The sequence below is a fragment of the Nesoenas mayeri genome (assembly GCF_963082525.1).
Source record: "Nesoenas mayeri genome assembly, chromosome: 2".
NCBI lineage: Eukaryota > Metazoa > Chordata > Aves > Columbiformes > Columbidae > Nesoenas > Nesoenas mayeri.
In genome coordinates this window covers 147,956,289-147,973,075 of record NC_137543.1, presented here as the reverse complement: position 1 = coordinate 147,973,075, position 16,787 = coordinate 147,956,289, and the positions used below count along the sequence as shown (strand labels likewise).

General features: G+C 40.8%; 1 protein-coding gene across 1 annotated transcript in view; it reads right to left on the bottom strand.

The window, feature by feature from the left end:
• Positions 1–7,174, bottom strand: part of SVIL (supervillin) — a gene marked incomplete at its 5' end in the record, with an annotated part of 73,095 nt that extends 65,921 nt beyond the window's left edge. The window contains 2 exons of the mRNA XM_080340371.1: positions 4,162–4,228; positions 7,114–7,174. Coding sequence (XP_080196497.1) covers positions 4,162–4,228; positions 7,114–7,174 — 128 coding nt within the window. The remainder of the gene's footprint in view (positions 1–4,161; positions 4,229–7,113) is intronic.
• Positions 7,175–16,787: the final 9,613 nt, after the last annotated feature.

Here is a 16,787-nt window from a genome sequence, read left to right as displayed (position 1 = left end):
TTTTTAAAGAACTGAATACCTTTTCATTAAGGGTATTTGGTTAGAAAATAAAAAAATAGTAAAAACACCAAATATATATAACTATTCTGCACTTACTATTACACGTACTATTCCAGAAGAACATTTCTCATTGAAAAGTAAAATTTTACATTAACTCCAAGAAGTATTTGATTCTTTATCATTTATAAACAGTATTCCTTTGTAAGACATTGAGGACAGAACAAGACCCTTGAAATGACAATGAAACCCTTGAAATGACAAGAAACTGGGGTATGTCACATTCAGGCACTGTGCCACCTGCTGCAAATCCTCTCCAACAACTGCACTTACAGAAATTGTTCCAGGTACTGCCAAGAAAAACAACGTTAGCCACTACAGAAAAGAGCAAACAGAAGAGCTGCAATAAGCTGTCCATTACAGAAAACTCTGTATCCTAACAAGGCAAAATCACTTTAATGGAACTAAATTAAAACAAAAATAAACTAAAAAACAGCCCACAGCAGCCACAGGTAAATGGGTGCATGTGTCATCTGAGGCTGGGCAGACTCAGACAGTTAACTGCATGTTTCTATATGCTTAACCTCACATTGCCAAGGCTTGTGATTCTTATTAGCCTCACAATATGTTATTTTCTTACAGACACAGATTCTAGAGAATGCTTAGGTGATTCCACAGTTTCCATTTGAAAGCAGTTTCTACTCCTTTTGGCTGAGGATGAGTTTGAAAAATGTGAATATTGGCTGAAGGCTATAAAGCAAAACCAAAATTTGTCAAATCAATTTGATTACTTAAAACTTGTCTCAAAAGTGCTGAGGGACCAAGCTCATGAATTTTTAACGTTTGGGCTTTATTTAGCAGCATCTCCAATTAGTTTCATAATGCTTGTGACAGTGTAACACCTTTAGTTTCCATAAACATGGGACTCTGTACAGAAAAGCATTCACTCATACAGCAAGACCCTTGTTTAATTTAACTGTGCACTAACATCCGTAACCACATTCCAGTCCCACACAAATTTCCAAGGGTAAAATCATACAGAATCAGGACTAGCACTAGCCCATTGGTTCTAAAAAGCATTGTATTATTGGATTGCTTGTGGAGCCTCAACAAACTTATAAATCCTGTTAACTAGTTAGCTTCAGTCCTGCCCATTCCTCCAAACTCCAGGGAGTTCCAGGGACCCTCTAAATCCAGTATAAATGTCTTTCACTGCGTTTTCTTCTGTTTGTTCTTGTGCCAGTGTTAGTCACCTTACTTTTATTAACAGAAGTTTTCCTCCTCTACTCAACTTCAAGACAGGCTCTCAGTTTCACTGACTACCTGTAAATAGTTGTCTATTCCAGTTCTATGTTATCTTTTTTTTTTGTATATGGCAAACAGGACTGGATAGTCTTGATTCCAGAAATGGGTCTTATCAGTGTCTTATAAAAATAGGAATTTTGATAGAGAAAGCATTATAATATGACTAGCCAGATGAACATCGGGATCTACAATACATTTCCCTTTTTATATCTACACTATATTAGTTGCTCAGTCCTGCATGAGGAACTGATTTGCCAAGGCTTTGCTTTCATCAGCTGCAAGTGACAAAAATTTATCAGCCCCCAATGCACAACTGTGCACTCAGCATTATTACATTACATTACAACCCTTTTCTTCCATTACATCCAGTCCTTCCTGCATGTGAGCTCCCTCCTCCTTAGTACCAAGGGTGGCTTCCAACCTTTGCTCACTGGCAGATTTCATTAAAATTCTTTTAATAACAAGCTTCTTAAGCTTAACCCTTGCTGGGCTATACAGCACCACAGGTTATCTGCTTTCCGAAAGTCCCTTCACAGTCTCCCTTCTGCCTTAATTTTCCACTTCCCTCTGGACAGACTGGCAGCTTCTATGTACTTGTTTATTTTTAGATGATTAAGTATTTTCATATGCTGATTAAGGTTTTTTTCTTTTCTCTTCAGAGGCATTTTTGCTCTCTCTTGTGAAGCTGCAGTTTGTATTGCTTGTTTTGAATACTTAGACATTACAGACACACGATGTTTTAAACTGATGTATCAATTACATTGCTTTCACTTGCACAGAGAATTCAGAGACAGAACTGCTCTGAGGATGATACAGGCAAGCCAAACAATTAGGTATTTATAGATACATACATAGAATTAATTCTAAAAATGAAAGTAGGCATATTTAGGACATGTCACAGTATTCAATAAGAACATTCATTAGGACTCTACATTGAATCAGAATGATGCTAGAGCAATTCCAAATAGTTTAAAAAAAAAAAGACGGGACACTACTTATAAGGCTTTTAAAACAATACATTTATAAGGAATTCCTCACTAAACTTCCCATTTTTCTCAAAGGGATCTATCCAGATATCTCCCTGCTTTATTAGTTTCTCTGCTAATGAAGCAGCTGCAACAATAATTTAGAACTATCCTAGAAGTATCACAACTAGATCCACTCATCTTTGCTTTTCTTAATTTCTCAGGTTATGCTATAAATTTATGTGCAGATTTTGAGAAGCATCACCAGCAGTTTCTGCACTTAACAGTTAGGCTATGCACAGTTATTATTAAAATAATTTAAGGCATACTTGAGTTTCTCCAAATGAAAAAAAAAAAGTAGAAGTTTGCAAAAATTCTTTCTTCCTAAATTCCCTGTCAAATCTGGATACTGAAAGAGGAACTTTTGTTTTGTTTGCCTGAAATGCAGCCTCTGATCATGGTTCACGAAATGCAATCAACAGCATGAGGTTCCACAAGTTTGTTTCACACAGGATTTGTGTGTGGTTTGGTCTCAGGCTCCTAACTAACTCATAATACTGGCCAATGTTCAGGAAATCATCCTGTTAAAACACAGGCGACAATATTTCACAGCCTCCACATTTCTTTCTTTGAAAACAATGTATAATGTGGCACTAGTAGAGTTATTTGACAGTCTCAGCAGTTACACTGCTCTTGCAACATCCAAAGTAAGTGTGGGCTGCTTCTATACATCAGGGATTCCAGGCTGAAAACTTCATCTGCTGCTGCAGCAGCAGCATACAGTTTCTAAATAGCTGTCCCACTAACCTAGTTAAATGCCCAAAAGAGGCAGAAGTTTGATCCAAATGCCACTGTAAACACTGCCCTGCCATCTGGATTAAAGCTATGAGATATACTGAGATGTTGTGATTGAAATATAGGCATGAAAATCCACTTCAAGCTAGGTGCTTGATGTTCATTTTTCTCTTCTCTGCCTTCAGGAGAATCTCCTTCCCTGGGCTCTTATATTCTACAGTCACATTCTTCTCTTCTCTTTCCTCCTTTCCCCTACCTGCCTTCCATAACACAATGTGTCTTGTACACCTGTTCCCTCCATCTCTCAGCAGTACCTCTGTCATCTCTCAACATGGCAGAGAATCAGGGTGTGTTGACTGAAAAGACGCTTGCAAAGCTGAGCCTGAGTGGCTAAGGCCAGTGCATTCCTGTGCAGCTGAACCAACAAAACAGCTGGTTGCTGGGGAAAGAGTTGGTTGCAGCCCCCTGGCCTCCTCTCTGCACCATTATGAATAAGTCCAGTAAGTGCAAAGGTGGACACCAAGAACGATTGGAGTGAGGATGGGAAGACAGAGGGGACGTGACTTGTCACCTTGCCCAACTGAGAACTGTATCCCCTTACTCAGCCTTGTGGAACTGTGCCCTAAGATTGCAGGCGTGAGGCAGCATGACCCTGCAAGGATGCAGCAACGTCACCTCTTCATTCATCTCCATCATGTCCCCTCCCATGTGCTGATGAAGCTCTCTGCATGGCTGTATAATTAATTCACCCACTTCAGGCACCTTCTTTTTCAGACATCAGTTTTCCAAGCTGACGCACTAAATATCTGCACTGTTTCTGTGCCACGCAAGGAAAAATTGGCATTGCAGCAGCAGGAGGCTCAGTGCAGGGTGGGACTCTTCCCTAAGCAATGCCAGCTACAAATTTCCATATTACTTAGGAGGCAGTTGGTGTTTTCAATGTATGTTCAGAGCATCTCCTATAGGCCAAAGCTTGGACCTGCTAGAGAACCAATAACCATTTTCCCTGACGAAAGAATGAACATAGATTCAAGGAATGACTGCAACTTACAATCATGCAACCAGTCATCTTCACTGGACAAGAAAAACTTCACCTTACCTTAGAGCTCTCTTCCTATGGAGCAGTCGTGAAGGTTTGAATCTGACTGAGTTTTCTTTGTCAAAATCTGTGGGGAAAAAACAAACAAACACAACACCATAGTAAATTTGCTCTAATAAATGGGGAACATTTAGGAAATTAGGTTTATGGCCTCCAATCACAGTCCTTTTCCACTGGAAAAGACTGTACAAAGGCCTCCCCTCTAGTCAAAGTAGAATAAGCTGGAATACTCAAGATGGTGATAAACCAAAGCCTTACAAAAACACATATAGACAGTAAACATATCAAAAGTGTCAACACTTTATGGAACTGCCATGCTCTAATCTCAGTATTCACAGTGTAGCACTGCAGTCTGGTGCTATCGTTTAAACTCCTTGAGTCCATTTCCCAGCTTATTAAATGGGTGGAAGACACATTCAGAAGCACTCCGCAAATGAGAAATGCTGCAAGCACCAAGAGCCTTTTTGGCTGCAGTTTAGCAATACCATAAAAACTGCATATTCACTGCAGAAGTCGGATATGCCCAGCTGAGGATCTGTTGCAACAACAGTATTACACCACCTATGACAGAAATATTTCTACAGGTTGTCTATTATTTGGGAGCTCTATTTTTTTTTTCCTGAATAGCCTTAGAACATGCTTACTTCTCAGAGAGGGCAATGGGCAATCTCCTCTCTCTCCCAGGCCCAGATTCAACTTTTTCATTTCTGCAGTCATGAGCATCATGAGACGGTCTAAACGATGACCAAGTGTTAAGGTGGGACCAGTGCTGCAAGGACCAGCTGCCTCCATTCAACATTGCACATACTATTAAGAGACCTTGGAGAACTGCGAGCAGGAAGCAGAAGAGCACCTGGTCTGTGAGTGCTGTTGAAAAACACATGAAGCTACTAATAATTTACTCCCAATGGGAAAATTGCCTTCCATCTCCATCTGTATTACATCAACTACCCCCAGACCCTAAATTAAAAAACAATTGGTCACTGACACATTGTTCACTTTATTTTTCAAAGACAGACCACTATTACACAACCTGGACTTTAGAACGATTCAAAAGCAGCAATATCCCTTTTACTCTACCTCAGAACTGAGATTTAACTATTTCAAAGAAAAGCTAACTGGCAAAAAGAATATTATTTGCTTATACAAAATATTTTTAAATGTAGTTAGTATGTTTCTTATTTTTGCAAAAAGAGTTTAATGAAACTTACTATAGCTGACAACATGGGTCTTAATTTATAGAATATCTTCTGTCTATGCTTTTCAAAACTTTTTAGCCCTCTCTGCTCTTCCACTTCTATCTGACACCTCTCCAGGTAAACAAAATAATCAAAATAAAAATATTTTCTAAAAAAGTAAAAGAAAAAAGACCATTTTAATGGCTTGATAAAGATGTTTAAAATGTGCAAAAAAGCATTTTTAGGCATCTGCTACAAGTCACTGCAGATTTCAAGCAGCTTTACTAACAGCATTCTTCAACTTTAATAGGCAACTTTTTCCTGTTTTTGTTAACATTCATTTTCTCTTTCCAAGTAAATGGAGAATAAAGCACACAGATTACACAGAAACATCTTGTTAGACCAAAACAGAGTATTAAAAGAAAAACAGTGTGAATGGTATATAAATCATTATATTTTACACTACAACAATAAAAAGAATAGTCCATATGCCATAAGTATCCTCTAAAAAGGCCAGATTTACATTACTGTGAGAAGAGTATGCAATAACTTAAAAAGCCCATCTCAGAATCAGCTTAGCTAATCAGAACCAGGCATATCTGAAATTTATAGCCGTTCTAACAGGATACAACCCATCCTATAGTTTTTGGCACTAAAACAGCTGTCCGCTATGAAAACCACAAGTAGACCACAGAGAAATTCTCCCTAGCCCGGCCAAAACTGGAGAGGGGACGTGAGAAGGGAAGAAAGCAGCTTCCATGGCTGTGCGGGGAGAAGGGAGGGAGAAGGGCTGCTAAGAGAGGGACACAAGCTGGTTTGACTCTTGCTGCCCATTAAACATATTCAGTAATATTTATACACACCACATCTAAAATGCCTCAAAAACATCTTAAAACTTCACTGTATTTCATAGGTGCAAGCTCCTCTCTTCCCTGCCCCCCACTCCGACACAGAAAACCCAACCAGAAAATTACATTCTGTTATACAGTTTTGATATTTTATGTATTTCCTCCTGTTCAAATTAAACCCCATGAGTGGGGATTAAAGTCCAATAAAACTTACTTAGTACAATATGGAAGTCTTACAATTAAATGCAAACACAGGAGAAAAAGTAAAACAACTCTGCTTCAAAAGTAAATAAATATGCCCACGAGAGAACATCAGTTTAATGCAGTCTTAATTCAATGGTTAATTTAAAGGAAAAAACCCACCCTCACAGAACCTGATACACAGAAGGAAAATCTTTGCAACAGCATTTTGTTCCTGCTTTCACTGAAGAATTCTAAACATGCTCATATTCACATTAAAACAATTTTAAATATTTGTATTTAAAATTAAGAGTATATTTACTGAGGTCTAAATCACAGTTGCTCACAAGTTTAACCATTTGTTCAGTTTATAGTCCCCCTCCCTCTTAGGTACAAACTACCAGAGAAAACCACTATTCACAGTTTAATACATAGGAAATTTTAAAATGCTGAATATATGAAAAAAAAGTAGATGCAACCTTGCAGTGTTACTTAGTATATTTAAAGGCCCTAAGTCGGTGGCAAGCTAAGCTAATTAAAAGATCCATCTAATCGGATCTTTCAAAAGTGTCCTTTAGGAAATAATGAAATAGCCTAGGTGACTAACTGCATACCGATTGCTAAAGTAGCTAACATAGCTGCAGAGGATCCAGTCAAACAATATTTACAGATGCATACATATATATAAGAGAAATGAAACACACACAAATTAATTGCATTTTTTTCTGTCTACTTGCAACTCTTACCTTGCTCCTCAGAGTATTTAACATTTCCCAAATAGCTGGAGATCCAAGGATTTCTGAACATGGTTGCACAAACAAAGGATTCAGCAAAGAGAAACTACAATAGCAGCTAATTCTCAAGCAGCCACAGCCCTAGGCCTGTCTTAGCAATATCATGTAGAGATTTTTCATAGCACAGGACCGGAGCTGTCAGGCTATCGCGTCCCAGGGAGTATAGTAAATGCATAGCAATAGGCTGCAAGCTGGAGCAGCTCAAGCCAGTAATCAGATTACAAACAGAAATTAGGCACATGAATGCTAAAACAGATTGGGCAATGGTGATTGGGAGATTTATAATATTACCACTTCAAAGATCCAGCCAAATCACACATAATATTCCTGCAAAATGAATGCAGAAGCCCTAAATCCTCATACTAAAAAAAAAAACAAAAAAACCAAAACAACAACAAAAAAAGCCAAACCAAAACACACAAAAAAACCCCCAAAACAGAACACCACACCTCCAAGAAGAGGAATAATTAGTTCCTATCTCTAATCAGGATAAACTGCAATGCTTGCTTGAGAAAAGCAGCATCCAGGCTGCCATAAAAAAAAAAGTGACTCTGTTAATCATATCATTATGCTAAATATTTTGCCTAACTATTAGTTGGAACATTTTAAACAGACAAGATCTGTGGATAACATATGAGCAAAATTACTGGTGGGGGTGGAGATTTAAGAACAGATACCACAGCTTCAAATATTTTAATTCAAGACAGAAGGTGAAAAATTGCACAGAAGTATTGTCTAGCTACCATATTTTTTTATTAAGTATATTTGATGGATTTTGGATTGAAGACTCAGAAACCTTTATAGTTAAATTTGAAAGTCTGGAAGTATTTGCTCAAAATGGTGCAAATAACCCTGGCTCAGCCTTCTACACTGAAGTACCTGATTGTCTAACACAAAGAAGCATTAAATATGTGACTGAAACAGGTCCACGCATTCAACCCCATTGAACCAAAGCCCACTAGCTTCCCTCCAACAGGTTTCCTGCCTACAAAGAGATTTAAACTAGTACCAGTAGAAAACTCATCACAAGGCTGGGGTTGTCAGGACCATGAAAAGGCAGCTTAGCAACCCAAGACAGAAGTTCTTGGCTTTTCTTGCCTGCTTTTATGGTAGTTGGCACAACAAGACCCTGATCCATGCTGGGAACCTCTATGTACAGGCAAAATACAAGCGATGATGCTCTGAAAGAGACTGCTTAACCACAAGTGAAAAATATAATCTAGCAAAAACCTGTTAATTTCTTTTGGCTTACCATGAAGTTGTATTTAGCCTGTCTAGGTCATCAAAACATAGCTTTTCATGCCAACAAGTTCTTGCAGTGCATAGAAGAATACGTACTCCACCTTGTGTAATGCCCCTGCTATTTGTATTATTTTTTAATTTATTTTAAAATGTGAATAATGTGGGAGACCTTAACCGAAGCACCTTTTATTAACCAATCTTTCAACAGCCCAGAGCTCCCTAGAACGAGAGTCACCCAACACATGGAATATGGCATTGAAGCCTGACTCATCAAGTAATATCCCCTGCTCAGAAACACTTGATGGGACGTACCACATTTTTTTCTTTGCCTGTAAGCTTACTAGCTCTTGTGTTTATTTCTAGCCACTTCACAGCACTACCCATTGAACACAAACTGAACACAGCAGTGCTCTCTTGACCAGCTGTGAAGGTCTCCATGTACTTGAGTCTAGTACACACAAAAGCACTAACAAAAAATGAAATCTGTTGACAGCGGTCCAAACTTGCCATTAACCTGAAAATCCGCTTTATGGCCTAGACATAAGTGCAGGTGTGCTTAAAACACAAAAATGAGACAGTGCAAAAATAACAAGCTGCTGGTAACAGCTAATGGGGACATTCTGGACCAGTATCTGTGTGGGTATATCAATAAGAGAAATGCAGTTCTAAAAAGGTCCCCTCTTCCTGAACCCTGCTTGTGGGAAGAGCGTTTACTTGATCTTGTAAATACAGGTATTACCTGGAGCATTTTTAAGCACCCATAACACATCCTGGTGCACACTAAGGGAACAGTTTGGATAAAGTGCAGATAAATAACACTAATTTGATAAATCTCGTGGTGGCAGTCTAGCAAGGTTGAAGGAGAAGCTGGACTTGACAGCTGAGCCAATGCAACAGCTCACAGCTGCCAAGACAGACAGTCCTACCCATTCCACCCTGCAGGACCTCCTGCTCCCCTACTGACTCAGTCATATGACTGAACTGCTAGTAAATATTCCCTTTTATTTTTGCTGGGTATGCTTTTCAGGAGGTGCCAGAACGAAGAGAAAGGCACAGGATCTTATGACCAGGAAAAGCACCAATCCTTCAAGCTAACAAAAGAGGTGACCTTAGCTTGGTTTTCATCTCCATGTCTGGCGATGTCCCATATGACAGAGAAGGAGAGGTGTGTTTGTATTTGTGGGGGAAGGGAACAGGCTCCCACATTCTTCTGCTGTAATCATCTCCAACATTTTGTCCTCAACCTCCTTCTGCTGAACAAGGTACAGAAGGTAAAGCACATAGAACTGCACAAACACAGAAACGCTCTATAGAGTGCTTTTCACAAATGTGTATATTTTAAACAGGTTCTTGCTTGTGCTGTTCAAATTCTACTCACAGGACACAGAAAGAGGACAGCTTCTCCAACAGCTCTGGCTACCACCTGGGGAGGAATACTTGTGACAGGCTTTGGTACAAGTAGGACTCCTTTCCCTACTATTTACGGCTGCCAGGTCAAGATTACAGGGGCCTACTCATGGGAACAAAGGGAATTATTATAGATGAAAGTAAAATATGCAATAAAAGGAACACCTGTATCAAGGTCTTCACAAAAAATCCCAGACACAGTGTAAAGTCTTGTTTCAAGCTCTCTTCATGTTAGGGTGGAAGGTGATCACTGGTTATGGCTCTGTGCATGGTATCTATGAATTCACATTAATGCCACTGCCATTAATACTAAAACTGTGCTACTGTGCAGAATCTGTGACCTCAGAGCTTGTTCTGCTTCACTTCAAGACGAGAGGTAGATGCCAACACTGCTTCCAACATTAAAACTCTTGAAGCCAAGAGATGCTGGAGTCCTAGGGTATTTCACCAATGCTAATCACTTCGCACAGCCCATTGGGAAGATGATTGTATGTAACTGACAACTTCCCTCTCTCCCTTCCAGTTCTGGCACTGGAAAAGACACCTTGATAAAAATAGACACCAGGGTCAAGCAATGGTATAAAGAAATGAAGTCTTAGATTTAGCTTTTTGCTGCTTGTTCGGAAATTTTAGGTTTAAGAACAAGTCTTTCCCAGAAGAAAATAAATTCAACTACAAATACTTGATGAGGGATGAAGGAAGAGGATTTTGCCCTTCAAAGTGATCCACTCTCCAGGACCTAGAAGTATGCTCAGCCAAACTATGTTATCACAGTTGTGTTACAAATCAGTAGTAATGTTCTTGTCCTCCTCTGCCATCATTAATTCTTGAGTATTAGCAGCCTCCAACATAAGCAAACAAAAAGAGAACAACAGTTCAGCCGTTAGAAAGGGGAGCAGCCCAGCTGGAAGCTAAGTTTGCAGTCATCTGGGCAAAGAGCTAGAGGTTAAGCATGCATACATTTCAAATCTGAGACTGCTCATGAAAGACCAGCTGGCAGCTAAATGTCGTTCTGAAGCTTCCCATAGGAAGAAAAGGAAAATATCTTCCTTTTGTCTGGCAAAACTAATCACTGTAATCAAAACTGGAGTTTAAACAGCTTGCAAAGCTGTTCCCAACTTACAGGGCTGTCAGCCCCAAAGCACTGAAGAGTTATGAATCAGCGTCCCACCAAGATCAAGTCTTTTTTCTTTCTGAATTTTGATTGCTTATGAATTTATATTTAGAAGTGCTCCTCTGTGATAAGGAGAACTAGATACTTTGTTGTGGCTTGCACTTATTATAAAAACAAAAAATCAAAGAAGCCTGTGACAGCTGTTTGAAGAAAGCCTAAAAAATTAAAAATCAAGAATGCAGAGGAAAGAAAACCAACAGTGACTGCAAAGAAACTTTCAGCAAATATGCTAGTTAGGTAAACAGGAATCTGAGCAGCACGGAAAACTGAGATGATCTGTATAAACATGATGATGAAATCATATTTACATCCACACTTCATAGGTAGAGGTCTAAAGGAGCTCATGAATTTTATTTCGCTGCTCTGCTCCTGGACGAGGAGAGAGGGCACTTGAAAGAGCAAGTCAGAGAGCTGTGCCGAGACTTGAGATGCTGTGAATGATCTCAGGAATGAAGGTCAGAAGAAAGAGCTAAACCTGACCGCTCTCTTCCATCGCTCCATCTGACCTCTTTGCCCACCACAAGCCACCCTGTCAGGTTTTAGCACATGGTAATGTATTTCCAGAAGTAAGTGGTAAGGCACTAGAAGACCATTCCTTTCCTTATTTTCTCTTTCCCCCACCCTCCAGCAAATTCTGCCAAAGTGTTCAAGAAATCATTTAGCCTAAAGCTAAAGGATAGGTCAAAAATCTAACAGATTACTTCAGTAGCATAATCACTTAACAGGAAGTTATTGTCTCAAGTCATGTTCAAGAGTCCTAGCTTGCAAAAATAATATATGTTCTTGGTTGCCAATGCCAGTCTGTTTTCTCTTTTCTATGCAAACTCCATATATGTGGGCAAAGTGATATTCTCTGTTTTCTCTTTTCTATGCAAACTCCATATATGTGGGCAAAGTGATATTCTCCTTTCTAAATGGAGGTCACTTGTACAGACTTTTAAGCTAGAATAGTTTCATAACATGGTATCATTTCTCCAGTGAAAAGCAAGTTTAATCCTTTTTACTTTGCTTTTTTTCTCCACTTCCACTTTTTTGAATAATGATCCTGGCAAGAAGATTTCTGCTTTTTGGGTAGTGATCATGTTTTGGACAAGTTTTCAGATAAACTTCAGCGCTGTGTTACCTGTGTGGTGTACTTTAAAACAGGTCATGTGCAAAGAGATTAAAAAAGATTATTAGTAAGCATCATACAGGGGACAAAGCTTTTTTAGGAGAAGGTGACAGATGTGTTAGAAGAATATGGATGGTCTTTTTGTACTGAATATGTACTCATGTGCTCTGGGAAAAGGGAGAATAACAGCTATTTTTCCATGCATACTGTCTCTGGATCACTATTTCAGATTTCAAAAAATCTCACTCAAGTCATTAATTACAGCACTCAAAGTCTCCTGAAAGGAGATTTGGGTACCTTTCAATCTTGCAACACATTTCAGAATAAGGAACATGAAGGCAATGTCCCTCTGCATGACTACATCTCATATCACTGTTCACAAAACCATATGGCAAGACTGTAGCATAATTAAAGATCTTCAAGGTTTTCCTCTTTAGGAGTAGCATCAGTCTAGACTAGCTCCTTAAAGGAAGTTCAAAGGCCACATAACCCTCTCACATACGGTAATCAGATATACCATTGAGGCACATTATCTGAATTGAGTCAGATCTATTTGTCTGCAGGCCTGAAACAATAACAGAAGATGTCAGGTGTGCACAGGGCCAGGATTAGGCATGGACTGAGCAAATGGCTGGGAAAGAGGAATAACGCAGGAACACATCCCTGCAGTATGTACAATCTAAATGATTAAACAGTCCAGGGAAAGACAGGTTTTTACCTAGCGAAACAGCATCTGAGAGCATTCCCACCATGGCTCACTGTAAAGCAGCTGCAGTTCAGAACATGAAGGCACAGGGTCAGGCACAGCTCTGTGGACATCCGGCACTGAAGTCACGACACAAGCAGCAGCTTCTTCTTTCCTGCTGCAGTGAACAAGAGCTTTGCCGCTGCAGCGACTGATGGCATAAGCCATCGCTGGGAGAGACTGCAAAACTGTCTGCCAAACAAGTGGCCAGGGTTTCTAGGACAGACTTCCCCATTTCTAGATAATTTTAGTCTTTTCAGTTTGTGGAAAAGTTTCTGACAGAGTGCAATAAAAACAACACAAAGCTGCCTCCTTGCCTGGAGTAGCAAGTGGCCCCCTGCAGTTAAGGACACAAAAAGTACAGAGCTCCTGAGCTTTCACCCGGCGGCTCTTGAACACCTCTGCGCTGCTATCAGTGCTCATAAGAGCCCAATAAGGGAGCGGAGAGAGGCACGCATACCACAAGGAAGAATTTATAACAAAATTCTTTAGCTCTTCTCGATAGTCATCTAAGGAAAACACCAATTTTGTTTACCACTGTGATGTGACATTTTGCAGGCTACATCACAACCCTGCATACTTACCTTGAAATATAACTGCATTTTCAAGCCTCAGGCAGACAAAAAAACCCCATGACCCCAGCTCTCATCCTGTTTATAGCATGTTGCAATGCTTTCTCAGAAAAGTAACTATTTAGTGAAAGAAATAAAGAAAAAGCATGTGCTTTATTCAAGAGCTGATGGTCAAGGTAGGACAGCTCAACTACAAGTACTGTCACTGAAAATAACATCACCACAGATAAGCACACATATCAGGCTCCATTTGCAACCAGCATGGCTAAGCAAAAATTCATAAGAAAAGCAAGCCTGGTTAGCACAGTGATGCTGCAGTTCTGGAGCCTGTTCTCTAGAGAGCAGGTTTAAATTCATAGCAGCGACAGCCTTTACTCTTTATTGCCCTCATAGATTCCATAGTCCCCTGCAAAAATCACAGATGTGCCCAGTGCTCAGGAGGGTACGCATCACTAATAACAGTTAATCACAAGTCAGATCTGAAGAGCTTCTCTAGAGCTGCACATGAAAGCTTGTACAGCACCTGCCTGTACTGTACTTGTCTAAAAATATGGAGATTTTACTAAGGGAAAAACACAGACCTTTTTTTTTTTTTGAAGTCTTATTCCATGTTAACGTTGTTTATTATGAGGTGGGTATAAAGCAAGCTAGTCAAGTACTGGTTTGCACATAGGTAACACATGTCAGTATTCCCCTTCTCCTGGGAGCAGGGTCATTCCTTTAGCTAGTAACAGTCTTCCAATAAAGGGCATAAAACTGCACAAGAGAGAGAGAAGAAACAAGTCCTGAAGTCTCTCACACACAAAAAATCATTCCTTTTAGTTCAGGTGTGCCTCTGAAAGCAGGCAGCACAAGGAATGAAAACATACTTCACAAAGGCGACCACAAAGTGTTCCCGTATATGGAATGACAGTGTGAACTGGCATCCTAAGGTTATAACCAAGCACATGAAAAATATGTCAGGAAAAAGAACTACAGTTATTAACATTTACATGGAAGGATATGTATTTTTTTAAAGCTATGTCTAGCATAATACTTGATATTTGCCAAGCAGAGTTCAGTCTGACAGCTGCACTCAGCAGCAGCAGCTCCCTGTCAGCGTCGCAGTACTGGGTCGTATCTCGAGGGGTCTGGGCTGGATCCGTTCTGGGCTGCGCACTCTCTGCCGCCATCCAGCATGTTCCGTCCCCAGACGCCGCCGCAGCAACTTGCCTAATAAGGCCACACGCGAGTTGACTGGCTGGCTTATAGGTCACCCAGTGTTTACCTTGCGAGCCGGCAGCGCAGCGGCAGCTGGAGCCGACCTCCCCTTGGGCAGGCGGAGGGGGTTCGGCCAGCCCTCCTCTACTGCCGTGCCACCGCTCTGCCGCCCCCGGCCTGGCTGAGCCACGGGAATCTCGGCAGATCCGCGCTGGTCAGGAGCTCTTGCTGCTCCTACACCAGAGGTTAAGCTCAGCCAGCAGCTCACAGCTGAGGGAGATCACGCTTCCGTTTTACCACTGCAGCAAGTTCAGGTACAGTTTTCGCCACAGCACGTTTTAGGACCACCAAACTGAAAAAATAATCAGGTTTCTCACTGTATGAATTGCTTGAAAGTAGGCCAGCAGCGCAGGGATAAACAGCCACCTTCACAGCTCCAAGACAGCAGACAGGTACTTGTCACATACTAGAACCAAGTGAACTAGATGAAAGCTAGGTACAGATACTCATTTGAACACTACTATTCAATTATTTAACACTCTTGATCAATTATGGCGAGATTCACGGCAATTCAGACAGATGGCTTCAAAAGTAATTATTTACTCTCCCCAAAATAGCTATCTGGCAAAAAAGCCCTGCTTCTGCTGCTTGCTGCCTCTCCTGTGATTGAGACTAGTTTTTCCTTTATTGCCTCTCCAAAGGCAATTTCGAGATGCCAGATCTGGACACCATCCTATCCTCTTTCCCAGCAGAGAGTCTGCAAGGAAAGCCACGAGACCTCTCTGCGGTCAGAGCTGCAGACAGCAGAGAACAGCACAGGCCACCCCTCCAGCAGCACTGCCCCGAGCCCCTGCACATGGCCACGCAGGGGGGCCTGTTTCCTACAGGTGAGTACACACGGTGCAATCCTCTCCTTCATTCCCCCATGTCCGGCACTGAACAGTAAAATACCAGGATGGTTCAGATGTTATTTGTACCCTCATATTTCTAAAATCAGCATCTAGTCTTCTAAGCGCTTTGCTGCCCTGAATGAAGCATCCCAGCGAGCTCGCTGCCGGAGGGCTGGCAGGGACTGTCCCCAGGCAGCAGGGACAGGCACAGCGGGCACAGCTCTGCAGGAGAGCACTGGAGAGCAAATGGAGGATCCTGCACACTGCCCTGAAGACTTTCAGATCCTGTGTTTTGTCAACTCCATGTCACAGCACCTTCAAAAAATAACACCACCCTGTAAGGCTTAAATACCTACTTAGTACTACCAGATGCAACAATACATTTGCCAAACAATTCTCAGAGCTCTCAAAATCTCTAACACACTGGGAGTAAAACGAAACCATCATTATCAGCCCACTCGAAACCAAACTACAACAGTGATGTCCAGTTCCTGCAATGAACCCAGGGTTCACACTATTATAATTAAAAAGTGATAGCATATATGGGCGACTCACTCTTTAAATAGTGCATGTTAAAAAATTGCAGCTGAGAATCATGCTAGAGTTTGTAAGCTCAGTCATTATCATATTGAGCCAAAGCTGCGCTCAGATGCACACACAGATCTTGGCTCAGAACTGCTGATTTTCTGCTAAAAATCGATTCTCACCCAATATATTCTCCACTAATAGAAAGAAATGGGGCATACACATCCAAAAAAGAGCCAGTCAGACACGATTACACACAAGTCGTTCTAAATTAAGCTAACTCACTTTGTGTCCAATTTGCTTAGATCAGCAGTATGCTCTTCTGACTAATATTAATAATGAATGCTGTAGGAAACTAAGCAACACACTACGAATGAGGTGGACTGGTTTGTGCACTTTAGATCTTCCTAAAACTCTGTTAACAGAAGTCAGGATAGCCCTGAACTATGGAAGTCAGTCACACTTCACAGGCATCCAGCATGGGACAACAAAAATCTTAACAGGTCTGCACTACTTGCTAGAGGACACGGGTCCACCCATTCAGTTCTAGTCTCTCAGAATACACACTGACAAACTCAAAGGACCAGGGGGAACAATGTCTCTCCTCTTGGTTAAAAAAGAGAATCTCAATAAACTCAGGGACACTCAGAAAAAACACTGTGACACCCTCACAGGTTACTGCCTATTTGACACCAGTTAATTTAGGACCGTTTGTGTAACTGCATGCTAGCAAATGCTTTCAAATGCTTTTATGCTTCTG